The 25868-nt window shown below is 41.6% G+C and overlaps 1 protein-coding gene across 1 annotated transcript in view; it reads left to right on the forward strand.

Annotated features, from left to right (window-relative positions):
* The window catches only part of ENPP1 (ectonucleotide pyrophosphatase/phosphodiesterase 1), a 739100-nt gene that overhangs the window by 679927 nt on the left and 33305 nt on the right, over positions 1-25868 (forward strand). Inside the window, exons 21-23 of the mRNA XM_078649218.1 lie at positions 15555-15690; positions 16875-16955; positions 23606-23729. Of these exons, the coding sequence (XP_078505344.1) occupies positions 15555-15690; positions 16875-16955; positions 23606-23729 (341 nt within the window). The remainder of the gene's footprint in view (positions 1-15554; positions 15691-16874; positions 16956-23605; positions 23730-25868) is intronic.

The raw sequence follows: 25868 nt of genomic DNA on the forward strand, positions 1-25868 counted from the left end.
TTTTTTTAAGTGTAAGGTCCTCGTTATGTTGTAGCGTTGATGTGAGGTCTCTTCCAAAGTGGAGTCCTAGATATTTTAGTGGTTTCGTCTGCCATGCCAGTCCGGATTCGCCTAGGACCTCTCTTGTGGTGTGGACGTTCATTGGCTTGCACTCCGATTTCTCCTTGTTGAGTTTGTAGCCTGAGGCTGCCGCGTATTCTCCTATTGTGGCCATGAGCGCTTTTATTGATGTGGAGGGGTTTGCTGTTGTGATTAGGATGTCGTCTGCGTACGCCGCTAGTTTGACAGTCTTTCTCTTGATCCTGACGCCTGTTATACCTGTGTTGTCCCTTATTCTGGCTAGCAGGGGTTCTAGAGCGAGCAAGAAGAGGCCGGGGGAGAGGGGGCATCCTTGTCTGGTGCCTCTTCCCAGCGTGAGCGTTTCGGATGCACTCCCGTTTACCACTATTTTTGCTCTCGGTTTGTTGTAGAGGGCCATGACCATTGCCGTGTATTTTTCCCCCAGTCCGAAACTTCCCATGCAGTTTCTCAAGAAGGGCCACGAGACTCTGTCAAAGGCCTTCTCCGCATCCAGCGCTATCATGACTGCTTGTTCGTTGCTACTTGCTGTGTGGGGCATGGCTTGGATGGCAAGGAGGGAGCAGACCTGAGTCCGGAGCTCCCGACCCCCAAGTCTAAAGAACGGCGAGCAAGGAAGGAAAAAAGCTGAGAAGCACCAAAACAACGGAAACTAAGGGTGCATGAATGGAAGGAGCACCACGAGAGCAAGCCGAATCGAAGAGCCGCCACCGGGAAGCAGGGAAATAAGTGAAAAGAGAAGCCAGCCGGGAGGAGGAGAGCGGGCGCAAGATGGCGGCCACCCCGGAGGAGAAGTAAACAGAGCCACCGAGCAAACCAAGTAAGAGCACCCGCCCCCAGGCGCGCACCCCCCGGGCCCATAGAAGGGAGGAGAAGCCACCGCCGACACCGTAGGCAAAGCGGTGAGAAGGAAACCCCCCCCCTACCCCCCCCAAGCAAGACGAGGAAACGAGGCGGCCATTTTGGAGTGGGAATAGGGCAGCGAGGCGGCCATCTTGGAGTGGGCAAATCTGAAGGCGTCCACTACGCGAGGGAGCCTCGTTCCCTAAGCAGAACACTCAGAGCCACGAGGGAAAGGCCGCAGAGTGAGCGTGAGGCGAGCAGGGGGAAACGAGCAACAGGAAGGGCGGAAGAGGCCCAAAGAGGAGCGGCAGCCGAGAAGCGAAGGGCCCGCCTACCGAGTCGGCTGAGAGAGGTGTGGGGGGCGGTGGTGCAACCCACCAGAGCACACACAGCGGAGAGGGAGACAAACAGCAGAACCCGGAGGGGAGCACCGCTGCAACAACGAGGGTGTGGCACAGAAGGGGGGGCGGCCATTTCATAAGAGAGGTGCTGAAGAGAGCAGGTGGCCATCTTGAAGAGGGTGAGAGCAGGGAGCGCACCCAGAAGGCCCCCGTGCGAGCACCGGAGGAAGAAGGAGAAGGGCAACTAACCAAGTGCAAAGTGACACCAGAGAGGGAATAACAACCCCAAACAGAGCGTAACCACCCAAAACTGCGGAACTGTGAAGGCAGAAGCAGCGGCAGTGCATGGACAGCAGACGCTAAGCCGCAGGCACGCACGTCAATAACCCCAAACAGCGAAGGCGGACGCAGAACCAAGGGGTGAAAGGGGAGGCCCAGAGAGCCGTGGGAACACCAAGCCACAGCCAGGCCCCACCCCCAGCGAACGCATAGCAAAAGAAAGCGGTAGAGGGGGAAAAAGGCAAGAAGACAAGGGGTGGAACCGCAAGAGGCTGGCGGAGTACAGGACAAAAACTAGAGTGGTCAAGTGGCCACCCAGGTTCAGGGACAACCCCCTAACAGCAATAAGCACCTTGAGGAGCAAGGAAGGGAAGGGGGAAAACAAAGCCGCCACAAGACAGCCACCAAAAGAAGGGAAACCCAAGACCAACCAGGCCAAAGGAAGTACCGAAGCCATGGCAGGCAGAGACGGGAAACAGGGCACAAACGACTTGAAAAAAAGCAAGAATGAGACTCCAGCCTCCCCGAGCAAGGAGCGCAATAGCCAGGGGGACGGTACAATCACGCTAGACATGCTCCTGAAGAAAATAACAGAAGGAAACGAGCTGGCAAAGGCCACGAAAAAGACAGTAGACAGCATCCAGATGGAGTTAATAGCGATCAGAGCTGAGCAAAGCAGAGCCAATGGCAGAATAGACGAGGCAGAGAAAAGGATAGGCCTGCTGGAGGACAATGCCAACATAACACATAAGGACCTGGGGCTGGTGATAGAGAACAACGGCGCTACAAAAAGCCATGGCGGAGCAAGAAGACAGGAGCCGCAAGGGGAACATAAGACTCTTGGGAGTGCCCGAAGAGGAAGAAGATACACCGGGGGCATGCGCCCTAATGCTGGAGTCTCTAATACCCAAACTCACCGGACTCAGCTTCGACAAACCGCTCGAGATCACCAAAGCATATCGCATACCGGCCAGAAAGCAAGCGAACAGCAACGCCCCTAGACCTATAATATGCAAACCCCTAAGAGAAAATCAAACTGATGCGATCTTTGCTGTAGCCAGGAAGGGCCGTCCGATGCTGGTAAATGGAAGCAAAGTAACAATCACCCAAGACTTCTCCAAACTAACAGTTGAGGCGAGGAAAGGCTTCCTAGCCCAGAGGGACCACCTGCGAAAAAAGAACATCGCCTTCACCTTTGCGGGCCCGTCCAAAATGAAAGTGGCATTCCTCCCTTTTTTGAATCCAGGTCAAGTGGATGCAGAAATGGTGGAATTGCCCGCAGTTTTGGATCCACTCACTGCGGATTGAAAACAAGGAATTTTTCCTACTCCTAATCACAAGTCTTTTCCATAGCTTCATAATAGTCTTGTGAAACTAACTGTCTTCCCTAACGAATGAATTAGATATTTTGCTGAGCTTATCACTCTCAGCCAACCTACCACAAGCATAAGGCCTATTTTAGTTGTTGCTACCTTTCATTTGGATATCAATTGCGGAAAGCACAAGCCTGTTCCCCTTTCCCAACCTAGAACTGGTACTGGCTTTGCTGTTTTTTTGAGGCGTAAAGACCGCTCTGGAATCGGGTCATCTGGGTACAATGCCTCATTAGAGGGAGATTACACCTGGATTTGCTTATCCACATTTTGCCAGACCACCACTTATCTCAGCTGCGACCCATGCAGGAAAGACTGGTGGGAGGATTGGTCCATGAGGGGGGATTTTGACAGACGACAACGAGGGTAAATGTATTATTTATTTCATTTTCCCTTGTGGTCATCTGTGGAAATCCCACCCCATCCGGCCCCACTGCTCTTATCTGCGCAGGCTGCGGCTGACTTATCCTGGTTTGTGATCAGAAATAAGACTGCAAGCCCTTAGACATTGTTTCCTACATCCCCAGTACCTGCTATAGGGGTGTTGCAAGTTTTTGATGGGATTGTATGTTCTTTGAGGTCTCTTCCTTCAAGACATTTGAAGATGAGGCATAGGAACCTGAATGTAATTTTAGAGTTGACCAAAGCCAGTCTATTCTTTTGTGTTGCAAGGTGGTGTTTTGATTTTTTTTGGACAGCCAAAAAGCAGGTAAAAAGCAGGATGTTATGTCCTTTGCAGTTTAATGATTAGATAGTCAGATAGACCTCAGTTGAAGATACTTCCATAGTCAAAGCAGGAGTTGACGACTGTGCCAACCACTGAGAAGTGACTGTCAGCAGGAATGAAAGGGGTGGTCTGTTTGAGGAGCTTCATTTGACGAGGCAAGGATCTGACAATTTATACTCCCTTTAAAAAGATAGTTAAGCATAACTTTTATGTGAACAGTGATGGTAGCATAAAATTAAAAAGCCATGAAATTCCCCAGTTAATCCGGGTGTACTAAGTCAGCCGACACTTCCGCCCATGTCAAAAGCTTGAAATGAAAAGTTCGATTGCTTATGTTTATAAGTGTGTGAAAGGTTTTATGATGATATGGATATGTTCCTGCAGTGACACTGTAGATCAGTGGTAAATGGTGGCTGGGGGGATGTATGATGGTCAGTATGGCAGCATATAATGATGCTGATGAGGGTGTGTGTGACAGTAGATATACGATATTGGTATTCACTTGGGGCCACGGGACTGTTTCTATTCTCTTATGCTGGAGGTCGCCTCATTGTGCAAGGTCAAGGACCTGTATGGCCCTGGCAGGCAAAAATGCGCTTAACCGTTAGCTGCTTAGGAGAGAAAAAAAGGTTGGAAAGAGTTGTTGACTACTCTCTTGTGGGTCCCAGCTGGAACGTGGTCTAAAATAATTCTCAAAACTTGTGGTGTACCAAAATATGGCTTTTAATAAGTATTCATCATATACTTTTTACGGTCATTACGACCATAAAAGTGCAAATGCTTACAATACATGAATCCAATGATATATACATGGCAAAAATTAATTAAATACAACTCATCGATTGCCATTTGACTTGTGATATCCAGAACTAAAAAATTAAAAGAGCAAAAAAAAGATAAAACGTGCTGTATCTAAAACATATATCCCAATTTGATTGCAAATAAAAAGACCCACCATGCAATCTTAGCATCAAAAATTGATCAATATAAAGGGTCAACAAAAACATAAAATTATTGTTTTAAAACTTAGACTAAAAGATTGAATAGAAGATGTAGAAGCGCGTGCTATCGCGCCTTAGACGCATACCTTCTAATAATCCACATTTTGCCGAGAAATTTGCCAACTCCGCAGGCGACTGAGGGCCTACATTCGGATTTCAAGATGTGCAGTGCTTCTTGGTGGCTTTGGGCTCCCAACAGTCTGCAAACAGAGGCTAGCCATTTGTTCCTTGGGAAAGTATAAAGAGGGCTAACAAAGAAAATGTGACTAATTGTCTCAGCCGCTAGAGGGCAACCTGGGCAGTACTGTAATGCAGAGGCGGACCAACGCCAAGCTGCTGTAAAGGAGTTCACAGGAAGGGAGACAAATCTAAATTGGATATAGAGCTTCCTATCCTGTGGAATCGTAATGACCTCCATATATTGTTCAGTGGCGCTTTGCAGTTTGAATTCCATTTCTTCTAATGTACGACGGCCCACCGACAATTGAGTAACAGAGGTCTGCGCTACCCAGTTCCAGTATTGGGTTTTAACCTACCCTTTACTGGGTAATAATCTGCGATCGTTAATATCCCACGAGAACCCCAAGCCTATTGCTGTGAGCAATGATCTGACTTTATTAAACCACCCAAGCGTGCAAACTTCGTCAAGTGCAGCGGCATAGTGGAAGAGCTCAGGAGTTAGCTTCAAGTGCAGCCAAAAAAGCAGGGGGCGAAGCCTCGCTTTATCCACGATTGTAGATCTGCCCATATCTAGCCTCAATGGTTGAAGTATTTGTATACCCAGCCTCAGCAAATACTTTTATCTTATCAAATTTTAAGCTAAATATTCAACATGGTGATTCTGATATAGAAGTTGGTTTAATTCAGAACTTTTAGACATAAAAATTCAGAGAAGTACTAATAGTTTTTTTCAGGCTATAATGTTTTCAATAATTACGGTGTGGTGACCAAAATGTGCTGAATTCTTTAAACATGGGTATAAAACAGTCTTTTTTAAATTGTAGAATTCTCTTTGTATGTTGTTAGATGCCAATGGCTCATTGTGACCTTTATAGGCCAGTGGCTCACATGACCAGCGAACAAGAGAGAAACTGGTTAAGCGGCCTGAAAACATACGTCCCCTCTATCAACTTAAGACCAACTAGTTGCACAAATAAAGTTATTGTGGTATTCTTCTTGGGAACGAAGACTGTGTACCTTCATGGGGTTGTGTTGTAATGCAGTACAATGTCCGTGGTGAAAGGTTTGCGCTATAAAATCTGCAAACCAAAATGGTCGTTTTTGAGACTGAGCACCTTGTCTGGTCAACGAGTCTATTCTAAGAGATGTTCGGGTCATAGTGCAGCTTCTAACTGATTCTCGACCGGGTGTGACTCATTCTTAGTACACACCTTTTTTGGGTTTACATTCTCCTCTTCCATCCAAATCTGTTCACCTCCAGGATCTGCCCACTTTGCTGCAATTTACATTTTGCATTTTATCGGAGTCAACTTCGCTCTTTAACGTGGGCTGAGCTGTGCAATTCTGGAATAAAATTTTTAGTTTAGTTGAGCCTAGCTATGGAGGCTATTAAAGCGAATTAACAGCCAGAAAGAAGAAAAGCAAGCATTGGCAAATCCAATAGGTTTCGACTATTCAAGATTTATTGTTTTTTTTGTCAATGTTTTTAGACACCTTGCAAATCAGTGCGGGCTTCTGTGCACCATGGCTGAAAGTAAAGAAATTAATAGGGCTATAACATGGCCATTGCTGACCGTGTCATAGAACTGTACTAAGCTCGCAAAAATGATCAGCTGTGCCCATTATCAGTTTAAAAAAACACACAGCAAGTGTACAAACATCAACCACCAGAACACAGCAAGCCTAAAACTGCTTGCCCCTCTCTATCTAGGGGAGCTGTACCTGATGAGAGCCTGAACACAAGGCACCACCAACCTTGCCAAAGAGCCAGAGAGCACTTGGTGGATGTGGAGTCAAGGAGGAAGAACATCAAGTAATAGGGAAAAATGCCATAAAGTTCCACAACCTGGCCACAAATCAACGCCAAATTAAATTGTATTCTCTACTGTTGTTTTGGATTTACTAGGCCGATGAACCTTGGTCTGCTGGTAAATGGCAATACCTGCATCATGTATTGTGCCTCATGCCACACTTAATTCAACAATCTACAGCAGATAAACCCCTGTACTGGTACCCTAATGTTTGAAACAGACACATGCACTGCATTGTGACTAAATTGCCAAACAAGCGGAGGTCAGCAAGAGCAGCTGGGAGTTGAAAGAGCAGCGGCGTGGCAGAAAGAAAGGGGAATAGGGTGGGCCAGGGACTAATCCGCCAGGTCTGCCTGTTGGGATTATAATTGTAGAAGCCTTAAAAAAAATAGCATGCCACATGAAGGACTTGCAAGGCAGTAGGGAAGGGGTACCAACAATTGACAGTGGGAGGGGAATGGGAGAAAAGGAACGTGAGGGAATGGGAGATGAACTACAGATACACGCACTCTTTGAGAGTAAATGGCCAAAATAAAACAAGATGGCAGGCGCTGTTTTGAAACACATAATGGGAATGCATTTGAATTGCGCATTCCAAAGGAGTGGCAGACATCTTATATGCGGATCTTTTCGATTCTTAATGTAGACCAGAGAATGTAGCATAAGGGTTTAGAGCGCTGATCATGAAACTGGGAACCAAGGATCGAGTCTTGACCGGGAGGCTCAACATCCTGTGATTCTGGGCAAATCACTTACACTTAATATCTCCATGCCTCTCCGAATGTGTCCGCCCCTGCCTGTGAATGTGTCAGTCTTTAATGTAACTGGTGCTCATGTTAAGTGGTCCGCTAGAAATCACAATGTGTAAAATTGCACAAAAAAAGGAACGAACAGCGGGTGGAGGGTGTTAAACAAACACAAGTGAGTGCGGTGAACACAAACAGCGGAGGGGAGTGGTAAACACAAGGGAATGCAGGAGGGCGTTAACAAACACAAGGGAGTGTGAGAAACAATAGCGGGTGGGGTCAGACGATAGCGAGTACAAACAATGGGCAGTGGATTGAGAACACAGCTGCAAAACGTCGAGCTACACAACAAAACACATACAGTCATCAAACATGCTTGAGCACAAAAAAATGTTGTGCCATAAAAGGCGGTGAAAAAGTACAAAGGGCGTATTTGGCCCAAGCTCCACTGTTAAGAAAACGCACAAAGAGAAAGACACAATAGGAAATAGCATTCTGCAGCCAACAGAAGGCAAAACAGAGCGACAAGCATGTGAACAAATGGAGAGTAAGGTGGGCTGCAGGCCATTTTTAAGTCTTGCCTGAGCAAGCGCGCATGCGCCGCTCTGCGAGGCTTTTAGGAAGGGCTTTTAAACTCTAAACACATGCTCATGCGTGTGCTTTTTTCTTTTATCACCCTCATGCAATGCGTCTTTCTAAGAAAGACAGCACGCAATTGGTCCAAGGTGGGTGCATGTTCTGCCTTCTCTGTCCCCTGGCCTAGGGTGCTCGGGAGCGAGCAGCAGCTCCATCTGTTTCCAATTCTAATTGAAAACAGATGGCGGTCAGCGCTGGTCTCGCTGGTTATCTTGTTTTTATGCCTATCACATGTCACAGTCAAATGCTCCCTTCCTGTAACTCTTCCTGTGTTTTACTTAAATTTACAACTCAGCGAGACACCTCATAAAATAAAAGTGTCTGGTTTACTTCGGCAGCCAATTCCAGCTAATGAAAGTTTCTCAGCAAAACAACCCAGTGTGGAGCTCTGCATGTAAGGTGTGCCGACAACAAAGCACTTTCGACAACAAAGCACTTAGTCAAATAGCACGTCTCGCAATTTAAATACACATGCCTCTGCTAGCTAATGCTGTCACTTGCAGATTAGTGGCGACAGACCAAGGGAGCATTCTTGTCACAGACCTGGTGCGACTGCAGTGACGTCCCGACTGGAAACATAAACCCACACAGACACGAACAGACTTTGGGATGCCTTTTTCATTGCAGAAACTGTGAACAGTGCCCCTCGAAGCCGCTCGTTGTTGTAGAACCATGACATACAGCCCCTCAAGTTCACTGAATTGTTGATATTTTTTAACTGCTCTGTGACACTGACCGTCTCTCTCGGCTGTCCTTTTCCGGAAAGTCTGAGCTAATCTGCAGCTGTGGAGAAAGAAGAGATGACAGGCCGCGAATCCTTCAATTCTCTGTTGTCTGCTAATAAAGACTGGAGGTTGGTTAACAGATGCCAAGAGCAGTAGCGGCTGGTGTCAGGAAAGTGTGTTAGGGCGGAGGGAGGGTCAGTAACAAAACTAAACAAGCATTGGCGTAGCCAATAGGTCTCGTCTTTGGGTAAGTAAAAAAAAAAGAAAAACCTGAAGTATTAGACATTACATTTACTTTGTATTTAGGATGCAGTAAATGTAAAAGTGAAGTCTTACACTTAAGTTTTTTTTTTTTACTTGCAAGGTCCAAAAGGCAAGACCTATTGGCTATGCAAATGCTTAAGATTCGTTTTTTCTTAGTTTAAATACATAAGACTTCGCAAGCTCAGTGCAAGTGCTGTGTAGGCGAAGCCTAAAAAAAAGGAGCCAGTGAGGCAGATTTTTTAATTTTAAATGGAAGGGTTGCACCTAATGGACGAAATACAGATTACATCTCACGTTAGTGCATCGCAATCTTATGACTTCGTCCTACATAGCGAAAAGTTCTCATTGACATAGGTCATCATAGTCCCAGGTACTTACTGTTTTCCCAAATGGATGATGCCTTCTCTCTGTCTGTGTGTCATTTGCTTTTAGCCTTTGTTTCACTTTTCTCGGTACATGTCCGCTTCCTGTTTTGGTTAGTGATGACAGCAATAAATGCATTTATTTTTTATTGAACTTTGTATAGCATTGTGTATTGCATACTTTTTATAAGTCCTTTTCAAAGTCTCTGTTATAGACATCGAGAAATCTGACAACTTATTTATTTTCCCAAAGCACAAATTGTTGATCCAGTGGGCAGAGCTTGTGGGAAAATCTTCGGGGTTTCAACAAGAAACAAGCATTTGCAATGCAATAGGTCTCACATTTGAAAGAGTTTAAGCTATTGCCATGGTAAAATATTTTTGATAAATAACACATAAATGAAAGGCATTGCCATTTATAATGCCAATAGCTCAAACACTAGTAAATGCGAGACCTATTTCTCTTCAAAGAAGTGGCCGCCATTGTCCCGGGCTGCTTGGAAATTTAAAGTCCACATGGTGCGCTGAATGTTGCCTGCAGTAGGAGAAACCCATTAAAGAAAATAGTGCTTACAGACTAAATAAATACATACTGTGTAACAATAGAAGTAAAATGGCCAGTCCTCATGGGAGGTTACAAATTAAGCCAAGGCGGTACTAAGGAGAGACTAACAAGCCTATCAATGCATTTACGAAGGACATTGACACAAGCCAATGAAAAATATGTGCCTCACAGAGCAGCGCATGCGGTGCCCAAGCTCGACCGAAGAACTAAGACAAGATTTGTAATGGACTCTGAAAAAGCCTAGCAAGTGTACATGGGAAACGTTTCTGCTTTTCCCAGTGCTGGATGCCAACTACTGAGAACACGATCACAGGGGCAGTTGTAATGTGGGATGAAGTCTTGAACTAGTGCAGTGTGACAGGGCATGCAGGACTCTCTTATGGATTGCTCGTGATGGCGGACTTTTTTTTCAGAAACCACTCCAATCTCTCGCAGGCCAGAAAGGGGCAAAGGTAATCCTCGAGTCCTGTTGGAGGCTCCCGATGGCACATCGCTGTCATGCTAGGCGAAAAGTCTCAGCAGCGATTCTCTCAATCTACTTTCTCTCCTGGCAGTTTTTGCTGGGCATCTTGGTGAGGTGGGGGTGGTTAGTGTGTCCTGCAAAGTAAGCATTTCAGTAATATAGGGCTAAAATGAGGTAAGGTATTATTGTTTTTAGAGAGCACGTTCAAAATGGCTTCTTTGTGCAGCAAAACCGCCAGAAAGCTTCACTGATGGACAACATAATTTTTTCTTTCTGGGGAAGAGCAAAGGCCATAAGTGAAATTGGTTAGGTGATCTCAGACTAACCCATAAATATCATGCTTTGCCTCTTTGTGTATTAATGAGCTGCATCACATAAACCTCCTCACCGGTATCATACATCAAGAAAATTGATTGTGACAGAGATGAGAATCTAGGAAATACTTGCACTGGCTTTTGAGGGGGAATCTTTCCATTCCACGTTCCTGAAAACAAATATGTTGTAGCAAAATATAGGGGTTCAGGGAGTCACTGACCTTTTCTGCTGAGGGTGTGGAAAAGGATTTGCACAGTAATGTTGGTGGAGGTGTAATCGTTTTCTGGGCTCACTACCCTGTCCCTCTCCATCAGATATGGTATGCTTAATCCCAAAAGGGAAGGGTGGGTTCATATAACACGGGAGGTTAGACAGTACTGCTAAATATCTAAAGAACAAAAGACCTCAAGTATAACACATTCAGCAATTAATTTATATAACTTATCATATTAATTTCTGTTAATGCAGGACTTAAAAATTGATCAAGTGATACAAATACAGGTAAGGAGATATGCTGCATACACAAAGACCATTCACAGAATAAGTAATAAATGGCAATAGTGGACATTTCTGAACCTTTTTTAACCCAACAAAAAGGAACCTAGATAAATAATTACAAAACAAATGAGTGAATTATTATGCCAAGAAATTGCCCATGATGATATTTTAAAGGGACCAGTTCCAGCATTTTCAAAGCAAAATGTACCATTCATTTTTTGCTCATGTGTATTTACAGTCATTACTGAATGTGTTACACGTGAGGTCTTCTGTTCCTCTCCATCAGACAGCATCCATACACCATTTCACAATTTCCAAAGATGTCTTGCATGCATTATTTCTCTGCAGTTCCAAAACGTTTATCTGTCCAAGAGAAACATTTTTGTCTCTTATGGGTAATTTCATAGATTGACCGATTTAGGAAAGCAGACATAATTCTCGCCGATAATAATGTGCATGAAGTAATGGCGATCATGAACAACATAATGTTGCAGATTAAAAAGCACATATAGACCTTTTGCGCCTGATCAATACTAATATCACAAGACTGACCACAGAAACCATTTCCCTTAGTGTTTCAATCCAATAGAAGTATTTCTCTCAATACTGTTCGATGAACAATGAAATGTTGTTTCTTGGAATATTGGTAACAGGCTAGGCATTCATCGGTTTTACGGGCCTGATAGGTTTTCTGAAACTTTTCCAGAAAATTATCTGAGCTTTAGAATTCCTAAACCATCTAGCAGTTCTGACTTGATCAACATACTAACATGAAACCAAGAACCCGGTGGAATGTAACCCATGAGCCATCTGAGCATTCTGGGCAATGATCAGTCCTGCTTGACTCACATGAGTACTTGTTGTTAGTAGATTCCAAACATTTCCATTTAGATTGATACACTCAAAAATATGCACTAAAAACATACTTTCATGACTTTTATTAAAAACAAAATTCTATCCTAGTGCAAATAATATGTATAGTTGTTACTATAAACATCACCAGAATAGTGGCAGCAGTAGTAGCTAATAAACTAAAACATTGTACAGTACTCTAGAATTTCCCTGCACTTGGACCCCCTCCTCTGTGCATCTAACTAAGCTAATCCTATCACCAAGAGGAGCCTGTGTGAGTTTCTTATGTGCCCTTGCCGTTAACCGACGTACCCTAGTGGAACAACTGAGTTACTGTTCCACATAAAGACAACTGTTTTCTCTCTCCATCTGTTCAACAACTATAGTGTCCCCAGATGGGCCAATAAGGCTGGTCTGACAGCTAAATGTACCTGGTTTTGGTCTTCAAAAAGGAAAAGCTGCTTACAGCTTTCATCTGCACAGCCTCCCACCTCTCCACTCTCTGGAAGCATTTTCTCTACCTAACCTTTGTCTGTATTCAGCTTAAATACTCCCTATATCTTTTTGAATGTTGTCAAAATCAACAATTAATATATGAGCCTTAAAGAACTTTCACCTACTTATGCTTCTATGAAAGAAAGTTGAGTAGATTATGTGTATTAACAATTATGATAGTACTTTACGGAAATAAACAACTGAAACGTTGAATGTTTGAAAAAACAATTGTCAAATTAACATAATGTCAAACAATATATGCTTGCAAACCGAGCTATCAGGTCGTTCTGAAACAAATATTAAACAATATGTTCGTGCAGGCTGAATTATCCACCTGTAAGGAAACAAAAATGAAACAATACCAAGTGCAATGCATTTGCAACTGAAATCAAATGATAATTGAATACATGAATGTAGAAAATATAATGGGGAATTTCAGATAGGATAGAAAATATGAAGATTACATCAGGCCAGTGCCCACAAAGCAGAGTTGTGTGGTCTGGGCTTTGTCATTCTCACAAACCAAACGTCCAAGTTCAGCAGAATACTTAATTTACAACTGTTTCCATTGTAAGCAAACAAATGATTTCTTAATCAGAAGTCAAGGATTGGAAACATGATATCCTGGTAATAGGGAGGGATCTGGCGGCCCCTTTCCCAAGCAGCCAAATAACCTTTACATAGAAATGAAGTGTACAACTCATGCCTAACTGCTAAGACTGCACCTAAACTAGAGTTGATACCTGCAGAGGATGTGTTGAAATAACAGGCTGGTGCAGAACCCTGCATTGGCAGGATGAACTGAACCCAGGTTGCCACAAACCAACTACCAGACCTTTCCCTTCCTTGAGTGTGATTTATAATATAGCTATATTAGTTGGTTAATATAACTTTGTCTATGGAATATATAGTTGACGTACGATCAGTTATTAATTTATGTATGATACAATTGGCAGCTAGTGGCCCTCTAATATTTGTTGCTGTTAAACTGTATTTTTAAATATATTTTCCTTAACCGTATAACAGATTAGAGTTACTAATTTTGCATTTAGTATAAACTATATTTCTGACAGCAATCTTGCAACAAATAAAACCAGGCCATCTAAACATAGGGTAGAAGGGCGAAGAGTTGACTCTGAACCTAGCATTAAATGCCAATTCACTGTACTACAGTTTTCGGGTGCATGTTCTTTGTGCGCAGATCACACAGCATCACATGAGGAATAGTTGAACACTAATGGGATTGATTTACATTACATTTTTATTGTTTATTCTTTGTAGCAAGTTTGCTACTTTTGGAAATCCTAAACTCTAAGTGTAAACTTACTACAAAAGTGTTATTTAACTGTCTTCAACTCCTGGGTAATGTAGTTGGCTTACTGTTGTGTGGGTGTGTGATGTCCCTCTGTAAACTCCTCCCTGGTCCTCTCTAAATCTCTTACTCCTCCCTAATTCCATCCCCTTCAGTATAAAGTCTGCCACTTTTCCCACCCACTCCACAGTGTCCCTTCCATGTTTACTACTAAAATCTATACTTACATGTGCGGAGACTGTGCATGACGAAGGACTCCGAACACATAAGTATAGGCAAAACATACATTTCGTAGTATGTTTGTAGTACCATAAAACATACTACAAAGTGCAGTTTGAGAATCAAGGCCTTTATGTCAAAACGGTATGATACATTGAAAAAATGTGAGCATTCTAGAGCACAAATGCAAATGTGCTGAACCCCACACTAATTTGAAGGTAAAACTCAAAACTCGGAATATGGTTTTTTTTCTACGTTTTGTCACTCGAATTATGAATTTTTGGGGTAAATGTAAACCTTTGAAGCATAGTAACGCCCTTACTGTGTGATTTGTTTTATTTTACCAAAACATTCACCATCAGCATTTTTCTTGTGGTAATGGACCATGGTTTTTGTGTGCTGTTATATAGTTTTACCCACACCTGGTATTACCACTAAGCCCAGCAAATATGTACCATTGAAAGACTTGTTGTTATATATCCGATATACTTTGAACTTGCCAGCATGCACAATGGTTTTGGAGCTTGCAGTTTGCTCCATGTTATATGGGATTAAGGGCCAGACTTACTATTTGACAAATGGTATTACATCTGTCATGGTGGACATTACCTCCATCTTCTTGATAGAGTTCGATCGGTCAAATTTAAAGATGGCTGCCAGCCCATCGGTCATCTCTGTGCTTTGGAAGGAACTGCCATCATAGCCGTTCCATTCAATGTGCAAAAACTTTGGTGGACGTTTTTGGCGGTCGTTCACCAAACTTTTTACATTGTTTCCGTTTTTTCAGAAACAGTGTCCAACAGCCGGAGCTTGTTTTAAAAAAAAGTTAAAACTAAAGACCCTTGCACTCTGGAGTTTTCTTAAAGGGTCATGAGGGGTTTGGGGGGGTAATTTCATTCTGACCCCGACGGACAGGGGGGAATAACCATTACACTGTCCACACTGAATATGTGCGGTTATTATTGATTCTTGATGTAATATATTTCGGGAAAAAAAATATTTGATATGTGAAGCAAGCATCAGTGTTTTCACAGATGTGCTACAAAACTTTCCATGTATTGTGGTCTTCTCTTGTCACGCTTGCCTCACTTTGCCCCAGTGTGTCAGGAGGTGCCTTAAGTTTACCACCATATTTTGAGCACGGAAAATTCTGAAAATCCCAAAAGAATTCAAAGGCCTCCTTGTGGTTCATTGTCCAAGTAAATTCTTCAAAATCATCTGGGAGTCCTACCTCATCTTCTGCACATTACTTCCAGCTCCACAGCTTATACGGCTAGTTATGTTTGGGTTTATTTAATTTCTGATATGATTGACCATGATGTCCATTTTAAGGATTTAAGGCTGTGAGTGATCATGTTTTCAGATTAGAGATGACAGTTAGAGACATTGTTTACAGGTTATGAATTCTGAAAATGTGAGGCAAATTTGTTGCGACATGAACAAAAGATTGTGTTTTTCTCCGCCTGCAGGATATTTTGACTGAATCTGTGGAGAACATTTCAAACTGTGTCTTTGTAGATCTCCGGATCCCTTCCAGTCATAGTCAGAGCTGTTCGTATTACAGTAATCAAACTCTTCTAAAGTATGGATTCCTTGCACCTCCAAGTAATTATAAATGTTATTGTTTTTTATTCCACCATATAATAATGTTTTGTTGTGTTTGGGTTCTTTTCATATTGCTATAGTCTGATAATTACCAATGACTGCCTTTGGTGAGTAACCCCACATCAAAAGTTGATAAATCCAACAGTTGCACCTTATGGCAGACATCTCGGTTTCAGTTAAACACATTGATTTAACCATATGTGCACATCTGGAGGATCCTCCAAACACGGTCACATCTGGCTTGTTGTTAATTTTCCCTTTTTCCGGTTTCGTTTTGAAGCACATAATGCTAGCTTCCTTTCGCCTGTCGTATTTTATTGATGGTGGTGTGTGAGGGCATCCTGTTACATGTTTGTGTAAGTCCATTAACGGATGCTATGTTGAGTGGAACCATAAGGGGTACATAACCAGAAAATAAAAAGTCTCTGCTATCTCATTTTGTGTGAAAAATATAATTAATTGAACATCCGGAGGAAATAACAACACGCCGTCATAACCAAGAATGCACAAAACATTTACTGAAATACATCAGGATATCCTGGAAAAGTTTGTGAATTGCTTCAAACCTTGGTTTTTGCACCCATGCGAAGTAATTGACCTGAACGTCCAAATGTATGACTTTCCTTTATGAATAAGGACCATAATGTAGAAGTTTCCGTGCAATGGTTCAGAGTTGGTTAGACCAATGAGAACTCCCCAGGAAGAAATAAAGCAATGGTCATGCACATGAAATGCAAATGGGATGAAAATCCACACAGTTATAACTGTGAGACATTCACAAAAACATTTTACAACACATTTTGATACTGTTTTGCACATCTGTGTTTTAGGAATTGCCCGTGGTTACCCATCTCATTTGTATCATGCTTAACATCATTCCACCCACAGTGGAAATGTTTGACAATAAGGAGAGCAATTCTAAATTATGATCATGCCTAGGTTCAGACTATGCATCTGGCAATTTAGAGGCGTTTGAATTAGTCTCACGTGTTGCTGGCCTGATTTTTCTTTAAACCAGTCATGCCTCGAAACTTAAAAGTATAAAAATCTGCTTGTTAGATATACACAGGATCGGTTAACTGCTAATAGTTTGAAAAATGAACATCAAGATGTTTGGTGACTACCATGCTGTAGTAATCCATTCTGTATAATGTAAATGACTGATTGAAAATCCCTTCTTTCAGATATCTTAAGGAGTACAGGAGGGAATCCATACAGTGGGCTGATTAACAGCAATATGGTGCCAATGTATCCAGCTTTCCAAGGTAAGTCTTGCTTTAAGACTGTTGCTGCTTAACACACGATGGCGGGAGTGAGAGACAAAGGCATTTTTTGTAATGGTCTTTAATCATTTGTAGCCATGAGATTCAAGACCTAGTCCTTCTATTGACTTTCCGTATCGTAGTTTTCTCAACAATTAGAACACACAAATATGCTTGTGTTTTTTTTACCTATCAAGTAAGAAGTAAGTATGACTCACTTCACATAGACCTAAGAGCCCTATGTAGAGCTTGGTGGATGTAGGACTTTTGCTAAAATCCGGCAGTGTCCTCGTCTGCCCTCCTTAGAGGGTCTAGAGGCCCTATACGCTCTAAAAGGAAGAACCAGACCATCCTCAGGTTTTAGGCAGTTGTCGTACATCTGCCAAACTTAAAGTAAGCCTCTAAGTCTTACTTTTAAGTTTGATGGTTAGCCTTTCTACTAAAATATTTCTACTAAAAGTCTTTCTATGAAAGAGCCATGTCACTATTTCTCAACAGAGGTCAAATAGATATGCAAAGGGAGCATCGCTTAGAGAAGAGGGCAATGATCAAATGTTAAAAAATATATATATTTTAAAAGGAGTAATAGCTTACTGACTTTCTAAACCTGTTTTATTGTGGTATAAACTGCTAATACCGAGTGTTTCTACAATTATACTACATTTACTATTCTTTACATCCATACATTTACTAATCTTCACAGTGCTAATAATACTGTTTTCACTTTACATTTGTTTTGCCACTGTTCCAGGTTTGTATCATAGTCAATACATTACAATTATTACCTCTGTAATTAATCCCCCTTTTTATCATTCATAGACTCACTCTTTCTACATAGATTTAGGCCTGCACCACAAAGAATGCATGCACACTTCTGCGAACGTGCATTAAGTCACTGTTCTAGATCACTGTGATCGTCTTCAAACTTAATTACATTATTGTTATTAGAAGAAAATCAATGTGTCGAATCCGTTCATATATTTAATTCATGTTTATGTGCTCAATAATAACTACAACCTTTGGGGAAGGGACACCTACAAATACTGGGTCAGGTGCAGGGATCTGGGACAGGTTCTGCAATGGAGTACACAACCCTGATGGTCCTATTTCAGTATCCAAAGGCTCTGACAGTCTTACATCCCCTTTTCCCTGCACTGTTGCGGAGGCTGTTTCTGTAGGGTTTACATGAAGTGATTTGCTAGACCACTGGACAGGAATTTCTGCCCAACATATCTCTAAAAAATGTTGACGGGAGTACTGCATTTGTACAACAGGACACTCCTGGTGGTAGGACAGATCTGCTAATGCTCATTGAGAGCCCTCAGCAAAGACATGTGGTCCCCATACTTCCACTGAGAGGCAAAAGTCGTCTCCTCAAAAGGTGGGTGAAAAAAGAGTTGCAGTAGTAGGGATAGACGTAGTAGTCAGCAGCCTGGGGATGTGCAGTGTACTGGCATACTTTGACCTGGCTAAGCCATGGAGGCAGGTACAGTCTGCCTGAGCTTTAGTGGTGGGTGTTGCTGCTCCCTCTGTCTTCTCTGGCATCAGCTGTTTGATTGGTTTGGAAGGTTGCACTGGTAGGTGTCAGAGGAGAGGATATGGCCTAACGGCTAGGGCAGTTGACCTTGAAGCTGTGGAACCAGGTTTGAGTCTCGGCAGGGATGCTCAACATCCTGAGATTCAGGGCAAATCACTTAATCTCCCTGTGCCTAACAAAAAAACATGACTGTGTCCGTCTGTAACACAACTTGTGTTCATGTAAAGCGATTTGATGCCTTCGGGTCTAGTTCGCGCTATATAAAACTCCAAAAACTAATATATATATCTGGTCACATAAACAACACCCTGAAACCTTACTTATTCCAACAAAAGGAGAGTCTTGGGAGGGCATCCGACTAGCTGACGAGCACTGCACTAGAACTATTACTACAAAGTCCTACAGGAATCCCTCCGCTCCCTATATCACCAATATCCAGTAAAGTTAGCAAATGTGCATCTCATAGTTACCATCTATCGGCTAGAACTGGACCGTCATTCCAGCAAAACACATGAGATCAGTGCAGCAAGGTAGTTCACTAGACATCCCTAGGTCATTCAACTATCACCCAGAGAACAAAGATACTCAGGGAACATGTTATGGATCACTAGGTCCAATTTGTTTCTGCCTTCGCAAACTCCAAGGATCAAACTTTATCTGCGTCACATGCCCGTAAGGCTGATAGCAACAGTGAGGTCTGTAACTTGCCCACTATGATTAGAGTCGCAGATGCACTGTGTCACAATTAGAAGGGCTCTGTTCAAGCATTTGCTGAGATTTTAAAGCCTCCAAGTATGGTTCTGCTGCTGCTGCTGCTATGCTACCCAAGGGAGCTTCTCAAAGAGTACTGAGGCTGAGATGGTGGCTTAGGTGAAAAATAAAGACCTTCTGTTATGGGATTATGAAGCTGAAATACCAGTGGCATGCCTGCTGAAATACCGGACTTACTTAAACCTCAAAGTCCAATAATTCAGTATCATTCAACCTTTGAGAGAATTTTATCCATTGTGGTACTGCATAAAGAGAAGCCAAGCACCAACTTTAAGATCATAACCAATGGCAATTTTTTGAGTGTAGAGGCATTTAACCATACATGCCAGCACTTTGACATCTTCATTGAGCAGGTGTCGTCTCCAAAATCGATGAGTTGAGCTGCAAAATAGAAGATCTCAGTAAATGTCAATGGAAGAGGAACTTTGGCTTCCTTGGCATCAAAGAAGGATCGGAAGAATCAAAAACACCCAGTTTGAGATTCAGGTTTTGTAGCAAACCTTTCTGAACTAGACAAATGTTTATTCACCAAGGAAGATCACAATGCCTACTCCTTCCCATTCTAGCCAAACACACATTAAATATATCTTAGTGTTCTTTTTTTCAGTGTGTGAAAGATTAACACCCACAGCATGGTCTGGTTAGATGGCATAATACAGTAATCATTCATTTGTGTTCATACTAGACTCTGAATATCCTACAGTCAAGCGCTGTTGGCAAATTCATTGAGCCAATTAAGAAGAGTAACATGATGGTTTGTTTATAGGAGATGGCTCAAATGACATCATATATGCAGGCCACACCTAGTTTTGTACCATGAAGACCGATACTAAAGCAAAACTCCACAACATTCAGGCAACCACAATCTCTGACACAGCGATGGATGCATTCTCTGATTTCGAGTGATGCAAGGGATGGCTTGTTGACTTCTGACCCCTTTTACTTTTTTACTTTGCTATTTTTCTTCCCTTTGCATTTTTCCAATAGTGTTAATAGGTATCCGACCAACCAATTCTAAACTTTATAATAATTATTGACTTGATGTTTGTCTGTAAGCTCAGGTTATATTAGGGCAATGTTTTGTATTTCACCTGTTTCTTATATATTTTATTTCTCTGCTCTACTTGGTCTATGACATTTTCTTCACTTATTACTCCTTTAAATGTGGTCATGAGGTAGGTCAATAGAATGCACCTGTAATGATAATATGAATGGAGGCATTGTGATTGGGAGTGGAGGTGTTGGAGGACCTCCACTAGTTCATATGGCTGTTATTAGGAGCCAGAGTGTGGCTAGTGCTTCCCTTTGGGAAAGAAGGAGCAATGGGTTGGGGGTTTTAGGTTCAAAAATCAAAGAAAAGAACAATGGGGCACGAGGTACTTTTTTAAAGATCAAATAAAACCATGTTGTATATGTTGCCTAATAATACTCTGAACGTTAAATGTCTAAATTAACAAGAGCGGAGTTGCACTGTCATAAGTAGTATATTGCTTGCAATCAGGAGACCTAATTTCGTTCAGGTTTTTTTCCTCCCATTATTTGTTCTCATACAAAATTATAGTCAAACATGTAAATGCAAAACAATAATATTAACCCTCTCTCATTCATACAGCTCAGCTGACCAGCAACAAAATTAACTTGAAGAGAACAATATGTATCGGCTGTTAGAAGAATAGAAAATACACTGTGTATGCAAAAGCACATGCAATCACCTTTAAATTATAATTACAACACATGCAATAGCATTTCGTTAGTACTCAATCCCTGAGATCCATTGAATCTAAGCCAACATTGAAAACTAACTTGCATTACAAATGCTGTCAACAATGGGTTTTCTAAAATGTAAGTAACATATAGGCTGTCCGGTATGGTTCCAGAATATATCCTTTAATATAGGGCTCCGATAATATTGTATTAAAAATAGCACCAAACAAAAATAGACCATGCAAGTATGCAAAAGTTTAGGTTTACCATACTTAATCTCACACATACATGCCTTGATAATATATATTTAACTTTAAAGTACACAGATGTGGAGTTAAGGACAGTATAGTAAATACATACGTATCTGTTTTTCATTAGCTTGTTGATTTTTTTGGTAGTTGCTACAGTATTATGGTAGCACAATATTAAAGTGCATACAAGCTGTCACAGATCCAAAAATTAAAGCATTGACCTTATTATATTTCCACTGATGGTAACCATGGGCTGCCGCTCAGGAAGATGAACAATGTCAATGCTATTTCATATACGTAAAACTCTGCGTGTCCTGACACCTGAATACTTGCACAAATCCCAAAGAACCAAATATCTGAGTTCATTCTTCAGGAATGATGTCCTGTTGCATATAACTTGATTGGGAAAGGATGCCTTTGACAATCCCCTGGAACTCCTTATCCGTCTTGCCTGAAGGTGCACTTCAGAAACGATCATGGATGATAAAGACTTACCTCTCCCCCCAAGTGTATGTGCATGACACTGTTTAAGTGCTTCTGACTCTCTTCCAGCATTTCCTATCCCTTTACCGCATCCAACTAGCACTCTTAATGAACCACTGTGCAAGTGTTTTACAGAAATAATAAATGAAGCCCGTCAGTTAGATACATTAATAATCCACACTATTATATAACCAAAGATACATTATCTGGAACCATGCACTGCTTCTTACGCCAACAACACAATAAAAAAACGTTTAGTTGATATACTTTAGCTTCTAGTGTATTGGTATGGATGATTATAGTCTCTCGCAAATGTTTTGGAGTCCTTCTGAAGTAAGATGAAATAGGAGGTCAAAGAAACTAAGCACTAATTTGAGATTTGCCAGACGGATATTTTAATAGTTAGCACTCTGCGAGAAAACAGCCCATATTAACTCATCTTACCAAAATACCATAAACCTCATTATCTTACACTTCACTGGGACTGAGGCAATCTGACGAGGGTCATTCATTCAAAGCAGGAGTCTCATTCTCCCCAAAGTATTGTAGGTGTTCTGCTCCAGAGGTTTTGTTTGATTTTTAGCAACATCTTTGAACTCTTGAGCATTTTTTTCAGTGTTATTACTAATACATCCATGAGTGTTCTGGATAGCTTGACGAACTTCAGTTAACAGATCACAATTCTTTAATTTCTAGCCCATGCAGTAGCATAAGAAACATCCTCTTTGTAATAGGCATTTTCATAACTGTGAGGGTTCCATTTCCATGTTCAGATTATGGTATTCCTAAATATTGTTGTGTTGTTTGCTATACTGCATTTCCATCCCAAATACTTAATCTGTTCGAGCTCTCTCTCCACTAGAGAATGTGCAGCATTAAGTATGTAGATTTAAAACACAGACAATTTTAAAACCTGCAGGCATTCAGAAGTGTGTTGTAGTTGCCTTTGCAACAGTGCCTCATAAACATCTACGCTTTGTGAATGAAGGGGATTAGAGTGTAGAAGACCTTGATACCAATACCAAATGAACTTCAGTATAAGTAGTGTTCAGATAAAAACCTCTTGATATGTAAGAGCAAGAAGTGATTATCTCCCTAAATGTTGGGGACCTTATTATATAGCACAGCACACCACATGCTAAAATGCAGGTTGAAGACCCCCATTAAAGTAGCTAGAGAATTACTATGTGCTACACCCTATTGTGAGTTGTCTGTCAGTCCGGAGGCTGATACACACTTTGTAATGTTGTAGTCTTAAAGTGCGTTCAACCCACTGTTGAGGATTCTGCTTTCCCATAAGTCGCAGAAGGCTACCCCAAAATATTTGGGGTTGGTATGAGGTCTTTCATGAAAAGATTGAGCCACTGCATCCACCTCCCTCAAAGTGGCTTCTAAATTAATCCAGCAAATGGCAGGGGTGGATACGTTCTCCTTGCACACTGCTGAGTGGCCCACTTGTGGAGTGCATTGCTGTGGCCTAACTGGGAATAACCACAAAATAGAAGCCTTCCCATGCCACATGCTCTTTCATGCATGGGAAAAGTGCAGTGATCCTATTTTCATTTCCAATTTTAACTCACACATGCAAATGAGGGAATGGGCTTAAATGAGGGCTTCAACTTTGCATCAGAGGTCTTGGGTGCCTCAGGGCTGAGCACACATACCAGTGGTAGTGGGAGTCTGCGCTGGTTTGTGTGCCCAGTTAACATTATGTGATACGTTCCATAGAGTTTAAAAGCAAGTTTTAAGCAGAAGATATTTGAAGTATTTATATGCATTCTAAGTGGGCAATTTACAGGAGATCTTTTGCTGTTAGATGTTTTTATAAACCTGTATATGTTATATCAATGCATTATGTTTAATTTTACTCAATACATATTCTTCATTTCCTCTCAATATCATTCTAGCGATATGGACCTACTTTCACAACACCCTATTGTTCAAATATGCCAAAGAAAGAAATGGTGTAAATGTCGTGAGTGGACCAGTTTTCGATGAGAATTTTGACGGTCTGTTCGATTCATTGAAACGGTAAGCAAATATCTGTAATTTCATGCTTTACCTTTTTTTACCTATATGAAACCGCAGTTTCACATTTAATTTCTAACTCTGTTTGTTGTGCTTAGATGATAGGGCTATCAGCCCTATCATCTAAGCACCTTGGTAAAAGCGCACACTGCAAGCTCCTAAAACAGCCTGTACTTGAGGCGACAGAATTACAGTATCGAGAAAGGTCACTCTCCATTTATGAATGAGACAGAGATTGGCGGTCATTCATGTACTGTTCAATATAGGAACCTCACTCATTCTCTAGATGGCTTCATTTCGAGGCAGTCTCAACCTTTGGCATTTCAGAAAAACTAGTGAACCAATCACATGACCACTTCCTGTCAACTAAATGTCTGGTCACTATCCAAAGAAACTTCTTTTGAGCATCACTAGCTCATATGCAATTGCAAATCGCATCCTAGAAATGCACATTTTCTCTAAAATATTGTCAAATGGTTAAGTTTAGTATCTTCAGGGTAATCCACCTTTATTTCATTACTGTCTGGTTATAAGACTATTTGCTCTTTCAGTGCTTGAATAATTTGTTTAATAATATTACATGGACTGTTTGCCCTGTTAGTACTTGTCTGTCAACTGTACTAAAAAAGTTCAAACTTTATTCCAAGACTGCCATTTAAAACCCATCACATGCTCAAAACTCCTTAAATCTCTCTAAAATAGCAGGAAAAATGTTAACCAGTTCTCTATCATATCTAACTGTCAATCATCTGTGGGCTAACCATTTGTTCTTGATATGTTCCTAGGAGCACTTAAAATGTTCTGCTCTTTGACCGACTGATTGAGGTGTTTAGAAATTCTTATTCCTCCAACCGCAGGTGTACATACTCCCTTATACTTTGTCATGATGTAAAGTTAATGCTGTGGATAATGGTAAATGCAGTGTTTAACCCCTTCGCTGCTAGGCCTTTTCCCCCTCCTGTGCTAAGGCTTTTTTTGGTGTTTTGGGGTAGTGCGCGCTTAGGCCCTTGTAACTTTTTGACCACATAAGGGATCCGCGCCAAATTTGCGTCCTTTTCTTCCAACATCATGGGGATTCTAAAGGCGCCCAGGGTTTGTGGATTCCCTTGGAGGGGGCCCAGAAATTAACCAAAATATAGTGTTTTTTTTGTTTTTTTCAGAAAAATGGGAAAAACGGGCTGCAAATGAAAGCCTCTGGCTTTTTCCCTGAATATGGTATCAAAAAAGGGTTTGTGGGGCTGAATTCTCCATTTTCTCAGCTTTTAGGGAATGACAGTGTTTTGTCAGAGAACCGAAATTTTTCACTCAGTTTTGGCATTTTTCTGGGACATAGCCTATTTTTGCTATTTTTAGAGCTTTCCACCTCCTTCCAGTTAATGGTAGAAATGAGTTTGAAAGCAATAATGGATCCTGGAAAGCTTTACATTTCCGAAAAATAGACAAAATTCTGAATTCAGAAAGGGGTCATTTGTCTAAATCCATGAAGGTTTCGTTATAGAAACTAACAGTTAGATATTGGAATATTTGAAAATTTGTTGAAAACAACGGCCTTTTGTCTCAACGTTTTCACCTATAACTTTCTCTAATTTTGACAGCTCTTGGAAAGCAATATACCGTTACATCCGTTAGACCTTCCTGGTTGTGGGGATATATTGGACTTGTAGTTTCACCAAGAACCCGACGAACCCAGATCCAAAAACTGAGCAGCAACTTGCAATGGTATTTTTTCATTTACTGGGTATAGTGCACTTTGTCTTGGAAAATGTACACATGGAATAATCTGCATGAAAGACACCTATGTATGTATGAATTGGGTACAAATTATAGAGTTCAGAAACAGTATATAATTGCACATTTTCAAAGTTGGGAATACTCATACTAGCATGAGAATTATTGGTCATTTTTCATAAAGTTTTTTTTTCTACACAATATCTTTCATTCAAAGGGAGAAATGCAAGAAAGCTCAATTGGTAATAACAGTTGATTTACAAATCTGAATTACCCCAAGTGTCCCGATAAAAACGGTACCTCACTTGTGTGGGTCGGCCTTGTGCCTGCGACAGGAAACGGCGCAAAATGCAACGTGGTCACACCTAAATTTTGCAGTTACAAATTGACCCTTTTTTGGCAAAGTGCCTACCT

This window comes from Lissotriton helveticus, chromosome 6 (assembly GCF_964261635.1).
Source record: "Lissotriton helveticus chromosome 6, aLisHel1.1, whole genome shotgun sequence".
In the NCBI taxonomy this organism is placed as follows: Eukaryota; Metazoa; Chordata; class Amphibia; order Caudata; family Salamandridae; genus Lissotriton; species Lissotriton helveticus.